Below are 15,536 nucleotides of genomic sequence, written 5' to 3' on the forward strand. Positions count from 1 at the left end.
TTCCCCTCCGCTGGACGTTTTCCAATTTTTCCACATCCTTCTTGTAGTGTGGGGCCCAAAACTGGACACAGTACTCCAGATGAGGCCTCACCAGTGTCGAATAGAGGGGAACGATCACGTCCCTCAATCTGCTGGCAATGCCCCTACTTATACATCCCAAAATGCCATTGGCCTTCTTGGCAACAAGGGCACACTGTTGACTCATATCCAGCTTCTCGTCCACTGTAACCCCTAGGTCCTTTTCTGCAGAACGGTCCCTAGTCTGTAGCGGTGCATTGGGTTCTTCCGTCCTAAGTGCAAGACTCTGCACTTGTCCTTGTTGAACCTCATCAGATTTCTTTTGGCCCAATCCTCCAATTTGTCTAGATCCCTCTGTATCCTATCCCTCCCCTCCAGCGTATCTACCTCTTCTCCCAGTTTAGTGTCATCTGCAAACTTGCTGAAGGTGCAATCCACACCATCCTCCAGATCATTTATGAAGATATTGAACAAAACCGGCCCGAGGACCGACCCTTGGGGCACTCCACTTGATACCGGCTGCCAACTAGACATGAAGCCATTGATCACTACCCGTTGAGCCCGACAATCTAGCCAACTTTCTATCCACCTTATAGTCCATTCATCCAGCCCATCCTTCTTTAACTTGCTGGCAAGAATACTGTGGGAGACAGTGTCAAAAGCTTTGCTAAAGTCAAGGAACAACACGTCCACTGCTTTCCCCTCATCCACAGAGCCAGTTATCTCGTCACAGAAGGCAATTAGATTAGTCAGGCATGACTTGCCCTTGGTGAATCCATGCTGACTGTTCCTGATCACTTTCCTCTCCTCTAAGTGCTTCAGAATTGATTCCTTGAGGACCTGCTCCATGATTTTTTCCAGGGACTGAAGTGAGGCTTACTGGCCCAGGATCCTTGCTTGCACCCAGAAGCCAGTGGCCGGCAGAGAGCTCGGGGAGGGCAGCCTGCAACCCAGGTCTCCAGGCTGCCCAGCTCAAGCCACAGCACAGCCGGTGCCAGACCCCACAGGACCTGGGTGCAGAGGAGGCATGAGGCAATGACCTGCATGAATAGGGCTCAAGTCCTGCTGTGGCCTGGGCTCTGCCCCAGGAACCTGGACCCAACGTTCAGGGAACCAGAGCCACACCCCCAGGCTGTGATCGTCTCAGAACGGGGGGGGGGGGGGGTGTCTCTCCAGACTAGCTGAGCACCATGGTCCCTTCTGGCCTTCACGGTCCCGCAGAACCCCAGCAGAGGGCACAGGAGCAGGAAGTCAGGGCGACTTCCCTGTGGGAAAGGGACCAAGCCCTTTCAAAGCAGCGCACTCACCCAGTACAGCCCAGGAAGGGCTGGTTTGAACCCACCTGCTATTCCAGCCAAGCCGAGAAATGCTCCAGGCATCAGTGTCCATCCCCCAAACGCCTGACGAAAGGCGTGTCCGGCTTGGTGGGCCGCATGGACCGAGCCGCAGCACGCTTCCATCTCCCCAAGCAGACAGGGGTGCGTTAATTCGTTTACTTTCAACTTTCAAATGTGACTCCGAAGTGGAGCCTGCCCATTGGCTCACCTCCTCTCTCCATGCTCAGTCACTCACACCCAGCGCCCTCCTCCGTTGGCACGACATTTCAACGTCGAGCTCTCTCCGGCGCGCGCCCCACAGCGCTCAGGCCGGCACGCACGGCGTGGAGTGCAAGCCGCACGGTTTCCTGCGGGACTGGTCAGATGGTGACGTCTGTGCCAGAATTGTCAGATGGTGACGTCTGTGCCAGAATTCCCCCGGCTGAGGTCTTTCCGGCACCGCTGGGTGTCCCGTGCGGCCCCCGCGAGCCGCTCGGTCACGCACGCAGAACTCTTCAGGAGGCTGTTTCGAAGGGTCACATGAAGCCAAACAGCAGCAGCTATCCCCCCCGAGGTCCTATTGCACGAGGTAGCACTCTCCCCTCACCCTGTGTTCGCATCATCCATCGGCGGCACCTCGCGTGTCTGCTGGCACCATCAGCAATGGGCACGAGGCCTTTCCGGGGAACGGGCGACGAGCAAAGTGGAGGTGGCAGGTGCCAGGATTAAAGAGGGGAACATGGCATCTCTTTGTTGCTACTAGAGAGGAGCTGGATCCTTTCAGGTCAGAGGACAGAGGTCAGGCAGAAACCGGGGATGGAGGCGGACTGGCACTGCCTTCTTTCTGTTCTTTTGCCAGCCACGTCTCTCTTCCTCACGGGCTCTCGCACGTTTCTTTGCAATAAACAGCAGCAGCAGCGAGCCGCCCGTCAAACCAAACTCAAACATCCTGCTACATGTGGAATACACGATCTGCCAGCTTCTATGCCCCTTCCCCAGCCAGGCCCAGGTGTGGCTTGGGGAGCACGAGGCTGGCCAAAGGGCAGAGTAGAGCAGGTATTTCCCACCCCAGCAAACAGGTTTAACCTGTAGGACGACAGGGGTCCGGTGTATATTTTTAGCCCATAGTTGTGGGGGGGGGGTTAAGATGTAGGCCCCACTGAACACACAGCTGCAGAAGGAACGTGGAGAAAACAGCCCCACTCGTGTTGGGCTTTGCAGCGTTACTGCCCTCAGCCCGCGGCCTTGTCAGATCTCTCCAAATGAAGCAGCACCAGGCAGTTCACTGGACGGGACGCACAGGGAGCTCGGGGGGCAGCTTTTTGCTCTGAGTCACGACGGAAGGAACGCTCCACCATGGCGTTAGGGAGCGCTGAGCTCTCGCCGGTGCCATCCTTCCGCCTCTGCAGCCCCAAGTTCTGAGAGCAGTGGAAGTTGCTCTGGGAGAAGAGACCAGATTAAACAATACCTGCCTCAGCAGCCCCCGCTAGCCCCCGTGGCGTGGGAAACCAGCAGGCCTCATTGGACAGGCTTTCCAGGAGGCAGAAAAGGGCCAGTGTCACAGACTGACACAGGGATGGGGTTATCTGAGAGCCTCTTGCCAGTTCTCAGGATCCAGGGTAGTGCCAGGATTGCAGGGCCTGGGTCCGTGCTGGCCGCACAGGTCTGAACACCCTTGGTAGGAAGAGGATATGCCCTGGAGAAGAAACGCTGGCTCGACTTCACAAGGGGGAAGGGATTTTAAGTAGGTATTAGGGAAGGCAGGTGAACTGTAACCTGACACGCCGAGGGGGCTGCTCCCGGGGGCCGGTGGGTCAGTTCTCTGCAGGGCAGAGTGAAAGTGTCTAGTCAGGGAACGTACAAAAGTCTCTTGGAGCAGAGAAGGGGGAGGAAAATCAAAACTCTCAGCCTGAGAAAACTTGCCAATGTGTATTTCATTACAAAATCTGATTGTCTCTAGTGCAGTTCCACACGGCACCTAACAATTACAGTCGTCTTGCCCAGGGGGCATCCTGGGCGCAGAGGAGCTGGGGGCCGTTGGGGTTCGGGTGCAGAGGAGCCGGGGGCCGTTGGGGTTTGCTTGGCTCCTTCTGGCAGATCTGAATCCCCTCCACAGATCAGGAGCAAGAAGTTTCCGAGCTTAGCCAGTGCTTGAGCATCAGGTTCTCGGCCTCACGTAGCCAAGAAGGGAGGCCCTATTATAGACGCTCCATTTCAGGAGGGCCAAGCCCCCTGACTGTGCCCATCCTCTGGAAGTGGAGCAAACCCCTGGCTAAAGGTGAATCCACGTCAGACTGAGGGGCTGCTGTCAGAAACAGGAAGTCCTTTGAGGAAGTTGCTTTGGCAAGAAGAGCTCTGTGTAGCTCAAAACCTCGTCTCTCTCACCAACAGAAGTCAGTCCAATAAATTATATTCCTCCCCCACCTTTTCAGTCCACCACGTTGGGGTCCCTTGGACACTTGGTGGTCATGAGTCCGAAAGAGCCACAGCAGCAAGAGACGCCCACTTGTCTCCGCGGCTGGCCAGAGGATCGCTCCCCTCCAGCAGGCCACAGACCTGGCCGGGATCTGTGTGTTTGTGGCCTCCAGGTTTGATCATCACGACGGCTATCTAGAAACATTCTGAAAAACCCTCCAGCTTGCACAACACACAGGAGCTCCACAGGTCACTGGCAGCACATCCCCCACGGGGTGTCCGCTGTCCGCACTGGCTCCCCAGACTCCAGGCCAAAATGTCTGTCCCGAGATGCAGAGCTCTCCATGGCACTAGCCACCCAAATAGTCACTTCTCCCCACACAACCGCTACCGCCCAGCGCGGTTCTGTTCTCACCTGCCAACCAAGAGGACCCTGACGCGTGGGAGAAGGAGCTGACACAGCTGAACTGAACCACCCTTCCGTACTCCATCCACCTCACCACGCCCAGATCTACATCGGAGACTGCACGTGCCTTCACGCAGTGCTTCAACAGACACACAAACCCCAACCAACTCATGTCACCTACAGAAAACCCCAGCTACGTCTCTGCGGCTCTGGGAGGTGAGAGAGGGGGAGTTTAGAAGGCACCCCCGTCCTATGGTGCAGGACGACCATATAGCTAGAGAGGGGTTTTTTGGGGGTGGGTTCACATTTTCTTCTGCTTGATAGGATGATGGATCCCGGTGAGGTTTTATGCACAGAGGATATACATAAAATGGCTGCTCTGGACAGTCTGAGTGACACCCAGTACCCAGAGAAATTAAATAGAAAGAAATCAGTGGGACTCACGATCAGACGCAGTGAATCAGGATTGTGCTGCTGTAGTGTGAGGGATCCCGCTGCGTGGGCTTATACCCCGAGCACACCCCAGCTGAGCGGGATGGAGGGGGCCTACAGAAATAGGCCACACTGTACCAACAAGTAACGTGTTGGCAAACTAGTTTTCAATAGTCACCGGCCAGAGGATTACAGTGTTGTACCAAGTCTAACATCACAATGACAGTGTGTTATTCAAACGCACGGACCATCCATCACAAAGGCTGCTGCTGCTAATAAAAAAGAGCATATGGAAAACCTAACCTCTACACACAGCACTCCCAATATCAGCGAGTAATAATATTACCTCGCTCTCATCTCGCGCTTTTCATCAGCAGAGCTCAAAGCACTTCACAAAGCAGGTAAAGTAATGAACAAAGTCAATGTTTCAGCTACTTCGCCTGACGACACTGACTTGTGTTAAAGCCAAAGGCAACTACACGACTTCAGTATCTCCAGAGGGCGCCAGGGAGAATAAAGGTGGAAGGTCCAGGGTGCAACAAGAGGTACAAAGAAAGGGAGATAAAAGCAGGAAACGCAGGCACTGCCCTACCGGCTCAGAGCACGGCTCCATCTAGTCCGATGTGCTGAGAGTGGCTGGGACTGGCGGCTTCAGGGGAAGGAGCCAGAACGTCCAGAATGCCCAATTCTGGGATAATCTGCTCCGAGTTCGTCCTAACTCCCCGACATTGAGCTAGGATCTGAAACATCATGATCTTGGCTATTTTTACTACAAAACTTCAGAGGCTCAGTCAGGATGAGGGCCCCAGTGTAAAGGTGTCGTACAAACAACTTAAAGAGATACAATCGCAACCCCAACGAGCAATTTTATTTTTAAATTGGGTGTTCCTGTTACCTCTACAAATGTCCAATCCTGTTCTGAATCCTGCTGAGCTCTTGGACTCAGCAAGCTTGTGGCAGAGAGTTTCACAGGCAATGCATCATGCCAAAAATGTTTTTTTTCAGTTTCTGTTGCCTTTCAGACCGTCCCCTTGTTCTTGTATCAGAAAAGATAACTAGAAGCGCACGAGTCACCTTCTCTATTCGATTATTTTGGACCCCTACATCACACCTCCTCTTCCCCCTCGAAACAGCCCCAGGCCTTCTCATTTTCCCCGTGCTGAAGAGTTCATAACTCTAACCCTTTTCACTACCCACCCCTTGACCCCTTCGCTTGCTGCTGGGCCATGAACGAGAGAAGGTGACCAGTCCTGAACCCAGCATTTGGGTTAAGGCCCCGCCATGGAGATAGAAGAAGAGCTATTTTTATTATTTTCTATATCCTGAGGTCGTTTGCTTTTTGACTCCCACTGAGCAGATGACATCACTGGACTATCCACAGTAACCCCTCGGCCCCCCTTAATTTAGAAGCCAGCACTATGCATGAGGAATTCCTGTTATTACCCTGATCTCTCTGCCATCACACTGCCTAACCACTTAACTTTGGGTTCCTCACTCCCACAGTCCTATTCTCCCCCACAGACTTGGGCTGTGGGGCCTAGGACATGCTGAGATTCAGAGACCCAGACACTGGGCAGGTGAAGCAGGGATGAGAGGGGAGTAGCCATATTTGGGTTACTGGGTGGCGTGGCTGTTCGTTCTCCACACTGTGGTGCCTCCATTCTGACTGGTCAGGAACATTACACAGGGCTGTCACTGCGTGCAGTCTGGCTGCTGGGGTCCTGACCATGCAGACCCAAGCCAGGAGCAGAACTGGGCCATGCCTAGCATGCTTTGGCTGGGATTCGAAGAGGTCCCTTTCCAATGTTCTCACCATTCTTGGCTACTGTAACGGCACAAATGGAATCAACTCCTTTGATAAAGTATGGGATCTTGTGGGGCTCAAGTTTCCTCCAGGGAGAGTCACAGAAATGTAGGGCTGGAAGGGACCCTGAGAGGTCATCTAGTCCAGCTCCCTGCGCGGAGACAGGACAAAGTGCACCAGACCTAGAATGGTCAGGAGCTGCCCCAGCAGCAAAGCTGACCTGCCCCGTGGGCCTGCTCCACGGAACAGAGACTCTGCACCCCACGGCGCTGGCAGATCTTCCAGAGAGCAGGGAGGATGACTGGCAGCACGGTTTGGTCAAGTAAACACAGACACAAGTGGTTTGGTTTGGTTTTTTACTACAGTTACATACAGAAACTATTCAAACAGAACGCAGACCACAAAAGGAACAGAAGAAATCATTCCCGACAGCGTCAGAACCAGCCCTCTCAGACGGGGGTCGCCACGTGTAGTGCTCAGGCCCTGGGAGGAGGCGAGCGGTAGCGGTAACCAAGCCAGGGGCTGCACGTGCTCTCTTGACAACGCCCTAGCAGCGCTTCTCAGCCCTGACTTACGGCAGTCCCCACTAGTCCAGTCCCACGCCGCCCTGATTCGCCTGCCAGCTGCGGGCTGGTTCTGCGAGACAAATGTCCAGAGGCCAGACTGAGACCCACCCACCCTCATCTACTTTGAACACCAGCCTCAAGCTGAATCCCAGAGTTAGAATTAACCCTCTCACCCCCCCGCGCCCCACCCTGTCCGTTCTAGCCCTGCTATATAGAATGAACTAAAGGAACGAGAACACAAATAAAACCAGGCCAATTACAGAGAGGACATACGATCCCGCAAACAAACCGTTAGCTTTTAAATTATTTTAATTCTACATTCACTGTTAAATAAATTACCCACAGTAAATACTGTAAGGAGGTTTGTGGTCTGCCAGTCTTCAGCCCTGGCATGAAGAGACGTGCTACAATCTTTATTTGTCTAGTACTGAACTAGACATGTAAGGCTCAGCTACTGTGTATGAATTTTCCAATGTCCAGTAAGGACAGGGTGACCTATGCAAAGGAGTTGAGGGACGAGGGCGAGGAGAGAGAGAACAGCTTTGCAAAAAAATTTGATAATTTAGAATTTTTTGACCATCACACCCAGGAAATCCGTTGAGTCTGGCTAGCAGCTGGCCAGGGACTCCCGGACACAGCCACTGATTCAGGAAGGCATTTTAAAACCGCAAACCCAAAGGGAGCAATGGACACAGCTCTTATGGAATGCCAACTCTAGCAGCTGGACTCTGATGAGTAACCCCAGCTGGAGTCCCCACTTTACCAGGTCCTCCCCCTCACTGCAATGTGCTTTTCTCAGTCTAATGCTTCGGTCGGATGTGGATATATAGTTGCTTCTCCCTTCGTTCTGCCCTTTTAGAACTAATACTAATATACAAGAACTTTTGTAATACTGTACAAGGGCCCTGTCTTTTGGCTTCCAAAGAGATTACCTGCCATTGTCTTAGTGAAGCAGTACAAACAGTAACCACAGGGGAAGACTGTGCATTCAGTCCCATTCAGACACAATTTGGTCACATCACTCCCCAGGCCTGGGCCACAAAGACTGGCCCAGGCTTACGCAAATTTAAGTCTGCATCTGACCAATAATCTCAGTCCCACCTTTCAGAAACGGGAAACACATGGCTACTCCAAAGCACAACACCTTGCGCTTACAGGAGAGAGGAATCTAGAGGCAAAAAAAGGGGACAGAAACATTCAGTGGCAACAAGAGAAGAGAAAGAGGAAGAGGCAATACCTCTTTAGTGAAGACCTGCAGACACATTCATTCAACTAGCATCTGCTGAGGGCTGCAGAGGAACATTCCTGGGAAAGGGTTCCACTTTTCCCATAGCCATCCTTTGAAAACAGTGGCCGATATTAAAGGCACATAGCAAACAGTATGTAAAACAGTATGACACAAAAGAGGAGTAGGGAGAGATCTACACACACAGGGGAGGATCAGATGACAGTAAGGGGTCTCTGCCCAGACAGGTTTGTCATGTGCAGCCCATGGCACTGTGCATGCTATTGGGAAGCACCCTATGGTGCAGGAGACGCAGAGTTGCATTAAATCACAGTTGACGGGCTGGGTCTCAATTTGCCTTAATATTGGGAACTCTCAGAGATTGTGCCCGTTTCACTCAAAGTTGCTGTCTGACGACATCTTCTGCTCAACTCATGCAACTATCACACAGAGACTAAAGGAATCTCGTTAAATGTGCAAACTGGAGGTTCCTGCCTGAATCTACAGAAGAGAGTTGCATTAAAAAAATCTGTTCCATCTGAATTCAAGGCCTACTGGAGTTGTCTTTGGAGAGAAGACTAATATTCCGACACTGATTAACCCTGTGTTGCATAAAATGCCTGTGGCTTCCCTTATCTTCATGGGGAAGACGGGCCATGGAGATTACAGGGCTACACTTTGATCTAAGCAGCAGCACTGTGCACTGGCAACCACCCTACCCAAGCTGCATCCCTCAATTAAAGAGATGAGGACGGCTGCATCCGTTTTACTTACTAATTAGGTGGGGACCCCAACCCCTGCAACGTAGCCAGTGTGGTGCTCAGCTGGGCAAGCCCGGGAGCACCCCCCTTTGACAGCAGCACAGGAAGACTCCACTGTCACTGGGCATCATCTAAAGCAAAGTGCACAGAAAACAGCCAGATTCTTCCCAACAACCAAATGAAGATAAGCAAAGCTACCTCCTCCCATGGGAGCCAGTTGCTTGGGACAAGAGTTACCAAATACAAAACAATTTACCCTCAGAAACTCACCAGCATTCACCCTACACACTCACGGAACTGGAGAAACACTCTCAGAGATGAAAACATAGTAACCTGGACTATTGTACTAAGATTAGGCCACAAACAAGTTCAGACCTGCAGGATTTTACTAGCTTTAAAATCATCGGGGGTGGAATTGGGGAAGTGACCTGGTAAAATTATTCTACCCTGAAAAGTTTGGAGGTTGCCACAAATTCTCCCCATGTACTAGAAAATGAGTGAGTCCCCAGGTAACCTTCTGAAAGAAGAAGCTGGCGTGGGGAAAACCCAGCATGCAAACTACACATGGATCAAACCCAGAAGCGTCAAGAGCCGGTATTAAGAAATATAAAATGAGTCTTTCCTTTTCAGGGGCACGTGGGGGTTGAACATTTCCAATTTTTTAAAAAGTGAATCATTAGAACAAAGCTGTACAAAGATCTCTGCAGCTGCCCATCCTCAGAGCAGCAGAATGAACTCTCCAGAGGATTTGCCTGAAGTTCTCTAGGAGAATCTTCAAAGCTTCCTAATGGAATGACGTCTCTTTGCCATCTCTTGATGGGTTCTCAAGCCTCCTGGGAAAGAGGCTCCCCCTGAACTAAGCCCCAAGTTGCTCTAAGCTTTCAGGATGGAAGGGGAACTCCTCAGGGACAGGATTTCTTCTGTTGAAGTTTATTTCCAAGCACATGTTTCTCATATGCTCCATTTACTTTGGAAAGTTTTACCCCTTAATTTAGGTCTTGAAGCCATGCATAGTTCTCACCCTCCCTCCAACAGCTCATATTAATGCAGAGCGCCTTTGTGTTTCGCTTCTGTGCCTCTCAGTAGCCCGTCCCATGAAGCCGTTACTGAAGTTCTACCACTCGCACGGCTGATACCAGAACTTGGATTTCTTTGGTCACCGGGTTAAGAGGCAGTTGCCTCAGTAGAAAGCACATGAACATACCAGGTGTATTAGCAAACCAGTGGCACTGGTTAGAGAGTGATCAATGCCTTCCAGGCTACACTAAATGGAAAGTGTCAGGTATTGCAGAACATTCCTAGGGTGACCTTTAATGACTCTAGAAAATACTCACCCTCCTGCCTTTGCAACAGTGGGAAAAGGGCACTGGTACATGGGAAATATACCTACCTTGTGCACTGATCAGTTTGCATGGTGGCTTTAACTAAATTCTCATACTCTATTACAGGACTTAACGTAGCAACTCCTTCCTGATAGATGCACTGTGCTTATCTGCCGCACGTGGTATTTTCCAGTTACACTAGGATAGGCAAATCCTTCCTTAAGGTGACTCAACTCTTCACTTGTGAGCTTCTTAGAGCCTTAGGAGAAGGCAAGTCTAAGTTTCACAAATGCCAAAGCTGGTAGTCTTCACTTCCCAAAGGTTATAGTCAAGACACTTCTAGATCACTTTTGGTCATTCCAACGATGCTACTCTGAAGATACGTGCCACAGTGCCGCCGTACTCTGTGTAAAGTGAACAGAGCACTAAGTGTCCACGTAATCCAACATGACATGCTCTGTCATGCTGACATTACCCACACCTGGCCATCCTCTCCTGGAAGGTCTGCAGAACATTGGAATCCCCCATATTCCAGTAGGATCAATAATCCAGTGGATACCTAGTCCTGTTCAAAACAGTTAACAAGGACAGGTTCAAAGAGCTATTGGTAGTCACAGAAGGAAGTAGTGGCCTGTACCAGACTGCACTGGAGTTCTTCCACCTCGTAAAAAAACAAGCTCTATTCACGTGGCACTGCCTGAGCCAGTCAGCTACCACACAACGGCCCCTGGTGAGGGGAATTTCTGTTTCCTTGACAAGCCTTTGTGCATTTGACACAAAGGAACAAACTGCACTACAAACTGAACAACTGCAGGTTGGGGCAATGGGAAGACAACTGCGATGCAAGTTCCCTTACCATAACCAAGGGGAAGTCTCAGTCTGCCCCTGGTGTTTGACTCCACTCTAGACTTTTCCAAGCAAGGGACTCTGATCGTGGCCAGCTTGTTCTGAATGGCTTTTCCTGAGGGCACCATCTTTCCTGAACTGGCTTCCAATCTATCCTGTAAGCGACTAGATCTCAGGAAACAGCACTAAATGGAGTCAGCCTTTGGGGATACCTTCAGTGTTGCTAACACAGAAGACAGGCAACCCTGACACTATCCATTTTGAAAAAATTTACATTCATCACAAAAAAGTTCCTCTGAAGTTTTCCAAGGTGGTCTGACCTGCTCTATGGGCACTGTAGTGTTGGGGTCATTCTGACACACTCAAAACAGTCACCGAATATAGACTGGCCATTTGCATGCTATTTAGTCTGTCAGTCTAACATGTAGCATGTGAGAGTAACGAGGAGTAACGGGGCTAACGGGAAAATGGCTCTTTGGTATTGAATCAAAAGAAAGCTATAACAGGTGTTATCCCTCTGAAGCGACGGAGACGCCTCTGTAAAATGACGGCTCACAATTCTAGCAAGTCAGTGTTAGACATTCCACACACCTGGGGCTCTGGCAGCGGAGATCCCGCTCGCAAGGTGTGAGAGGGGAGACGTGAAGGACAGGGCTGCACCTGTAGCACATAACCTCAGACTCCAACCTCCACGGCAGCAGCTAATGGAGAGTGATTTTCCCTTTGTAACTCTCACACCCTCTCTAACTGAGCATTTTCAACAAGCAAGTTTTAACCTGGCCGTAATACTGTCACTCTATGAAACTCGATGCCTCTTTAGAAGACATCACTAAGATTTCAAGACACTATTAAGACTATTAACTAGGCTTCATGCTATAAACATTCTCCTATTCCACGGGGCACAGCAGAAAGACTCATCAAGTTACCAATAAAAGGGCTCGAACGGCCAGTGGGAGGTGAAAAAGCTAGGCTGGAAAGCTGACATGATTCAGAATGAAAACCCAGGGCAGAAGAAGCTTCATGACAGAAAGTAAAACAGTAATAGCTTCATTGTAGGCAGCATCTGCGAGAGGTTTCCATGATTTACATCATACCCAATCCAGTTATTCCTTAAAAATAAAATTAGATAGCCTGACATCAGTGGGCATAGTTACTGGGTGGCTGGTCTTGAATACACGGCATTAATGAGCTTGTGATAGTGTTTTCATCCACCACCAGTAATATCCCACATTTACATTTCTTAAAAATAGTGTCGAGTGAAACATCCCTGTAGATCTCTTCACAATTTGGTGACTGGCTGCACTATCCCTGTCCATAAACATGCTGTATATATTCATATATAAAAAATATTCTCACACTGTAAAATTGCATAATTACTAGAAGAGCCTGCAACTCGTTTCTTTTTTCTTGTTTCACAAGAAACTCAAGTTTTGGCAAAACTGCAAAGGGACAGAATTTCACCCTGCATTCCGAAAAGTCTGCAAGAATTTAGGTTTGGTTTCTACATAGGTCCTCATCTTGTCTAGATAAAATCTCAACCTGTGCTATATTGCAGGGCTGGAGGAAGCATGAAACTGTAGAAATGACCTTGGGATTGTTTCTTCATGATGTGCAATACAAAATAAACTAGAGATACAGTATTTTGTTTGCAGCAGTCCAGGTGGTGTTTGTGGGGGAAGGGAAGGAGAGGGGACACTGAACCGTTCTGATCCATTCGCCGTTAGCACAGTCCTGACAAAAATGCTCCAATAACCTGTTCTTAAGTTATTCAAGAACAAGAGCATCTTCGCTTGGGAATTACCAGGAAAGCCCACTCAGTCCAGGAGGTTCATGTCACAATCCCGTGAGAGATCATGCGATGCTCAGCGTGTCTGCTTTTCATAGTCTTCACCCTGCATCTTAAACTTCCATTTACAAACCATGGCAATGGTTAACTCCACTGGACCAAAAGCTTGGGGCGAAAGGACGTGGAACAAAGGGTTAGTTTACACAGACTAGACACAAATGGGGAGTCTGGTTCTTTGGAGCACTTTCATATGCAATGCACTACAGCTCCGTCATTTCTCCCCACTTCCATCCTCTTCCCACAGAAGAGTGGAGCGTCAGCCCAGCCAGCACAAGTGCCACAAACTCCCCCAAACACCTCATTAGGGTTTTGCTTTGTTTTTGGAAGGGGAGGGTGGGAATCCCCGTTTGTTTTATTCTACTGATACAATAGACAGAGGACCAGACAGCACAAGTAATAATGAACTAGGCTCTCCCAAGCCCTAAATCAGCTAGACTTGTCTCTGTGCTCCCCATCCCAAAAGCAAAACAGGAAACTGAAATGTATCCAGTTCATTCAAGCCACATGAGATCTGAAAGGAGGGGGAGAAAATAACACCACTGCCTCCCTTACAGCCCCCCCAGCTGCCACATGCAGATTGTGCACTGTACCAGGACAACAAAACTCTGTCTATTCACATATACTGAACTGCTTGGATCGCTGGCTCCCCAACTTGCCCTCGCCACAGCATGCCAAAGAGCTCTTGGTATGCTGCCAGCACCTGCAGGTTTCACAGCTGTCACCCCCACGTGCCAGTCCTCGACCCGGACCTGGCTCCATTCTTGTCTGTCCCTGGGGAAGATGGGGGAAGGGAAGGGAAGGAAGGCTGTGACTGCTTACGCTGTTGCATACACATGCAGACGTTTTGTTGTTTTTTTTTCTTTTAAAATGATCAAATTACTGTGAAATCACAACGGGCACAGGCAGCCGTACGAGGTAACTATGGTTCAGTGGTGCTTTCTTGGTAACTTCCAGCATAACTCAGCCTTGCCTATTTCTGTATCTGGAATATAAAAAGCCGCAAGTTGATGTTCTTGGCAGCCAGCAGTTTGTTACATTCCACAGAGTCGATGATGGGGAGCGGCACATACTCCGTCTCATTGTTCTCATTGGTGAAGACGAAGTGATAGATCACGGGATTGATTTTCACGTCGTCGTAGGGCCCCTTCAAGAGCAGGAAGGAACACTCCATGGGGGAACTGATCTTGCTTTTCAGAATGAGCTGGAAGGAGAGGGTGCGCTTGCAGGACAGGTTGGGGTTGCGTTCGGAGTCGTTGACTCGGGCCTTTAACACCCAGGTCTGGTTGAGCACGGTGAACCTGGGCGTCTCATAGTACAGGCGGGTGATGAAGTCATCGGTTCTATAGGGACGGAACTGAACTTCTGCAACACAACAAAAGAGGGCGGGGGAGAAAACACAGACAGACAATTAACCAGAGCAGCTGGCAGCCTGAACAATCGAGCTCACGTTACCTGTAGCTATTGTGCAGGACCTTTCTTGACATGGCATAAGGAGGCAATTGGGGTTGGGGGTGACCACTCCAAGCCAGTGTCAGGACAAATAGGACTTCTTGGGAAGGAACTCAATGCACTTTAACAGTCCATCGAAAATAGTAAATACAGGAAGCACTTTTAAGATGCATAAAATTGAGGGGAGGGAAAGGGAGAGGGGAGAATAAAATACAAACAAGGTTAATCAAATCCATTGAATACACCACCTTATAAACATAGGGATTTCCAAACTGGGTTGGACCATCTAGTCTAGCACCCTCTCTCTGACAATGGCCAGAATCAGATGCTTGCAAGGAAGGCTGAAGTAACCCCATCTGTAGACAGTGAATCCCCAGTCTCTGATGGGTTTAGGTCTGGAGCCATGAGGGTTTATATGCTGTAGATATTTGCATATTTAGTGTAACTGTAGCTATTCTGAGTATCAATGTCTAATCCTTTTCGGAATTCTTAGCCTCGGTAATATCTTGTGGCAGAGAGTCTCACAAGTCAGCTGATTGTTGTGTAAAGAAGTATTTCCCTATATCAGTCTGAATTTGTTGTTACAAGGTAAATGACACGCTAATGTTAGCTTGTGGTGAGTGGGTGGTGCACACAGCACACAATTACACAGAATCAGTCAGTTGCCTAAGTGGGTCTGACTGATGCAAATGATCTACATTAATTTGGTTATAAACCATGCCGTCAAGAATGGCAAGATGGACACCTGTTTCTTTGTGGTCTGTTGATGGAGAAAGAGCAGGGGGACAGGCAATAAGTGTGTAGTGAGGTCAGTCTTGTGGGAAGCTGTAGCTGGATCCTAGGTATAAAATCTTGGGTGTGCCCGAACTGAGGTCTGGAGTGCATAAAAACAAGCATCACACGCAGACAGGGTACGGGTCAGATAACAAAGCACATTTTATTGGGATTATGCATACAGATCTGTAATCAAGGTAATAAGGCACAATTATGCATTACCACAGTGCAAAACCAGAAAACAGGGCATATGAAACACAGACCTTCAGGGTTCAAAGGTACAGAAAATTCCGGGTTCAGATACATAAAGAAATAACAATACATTGGGTGGAAGTGGTCCAAATTTACTTTTGCAA

At 49.6% G+C, this 15,536-nt stretch overlaps 1 protein-coding gene across 3 annotated transcripts in view; it reads right to left on the reverse strand.

The window, feature by feature from the left end:
• Window positions 1-6,733: 6,733 nt before the first annotated feature.
• ZFTRAF1 (zinc finger TRAF-type containing 1) overlaps window positions 6,734-15,536 on the reverse strand; it is a 46,695-nt gene continuing 37,892 nt past the window's right edge. For all 3 annotated transcript variants that reach the window (XM_073329896.1, XM_073329898.1, XM_073329897.1), the window contains exon 4: window positions 6,734-14,319. In XM_073329896.1, coding sequence (XP_073185997.1) covers window positions 13,928-14,319 — 392 coding nt within the window. In that variant the 3' untranslated portion in view covers window positions 6,734-13,927. The remainder of the gene's footprint in view (window positions 14,320-15,536) is intronic.

Source organism: Lepidochelys kempii, chromosome 2 (genome assembly GCF_965140265.1).
Source record: "Lepidochelys kempii isolate rLepKem1 chromosome 2, rLepKem1.hap2, whole genome shotgun sequence".
NCBI lineage: Eukaryota > Metazoa > Chordata > Testudines > Cheloniidae > Lepidochelys > Lepidochelys kempii.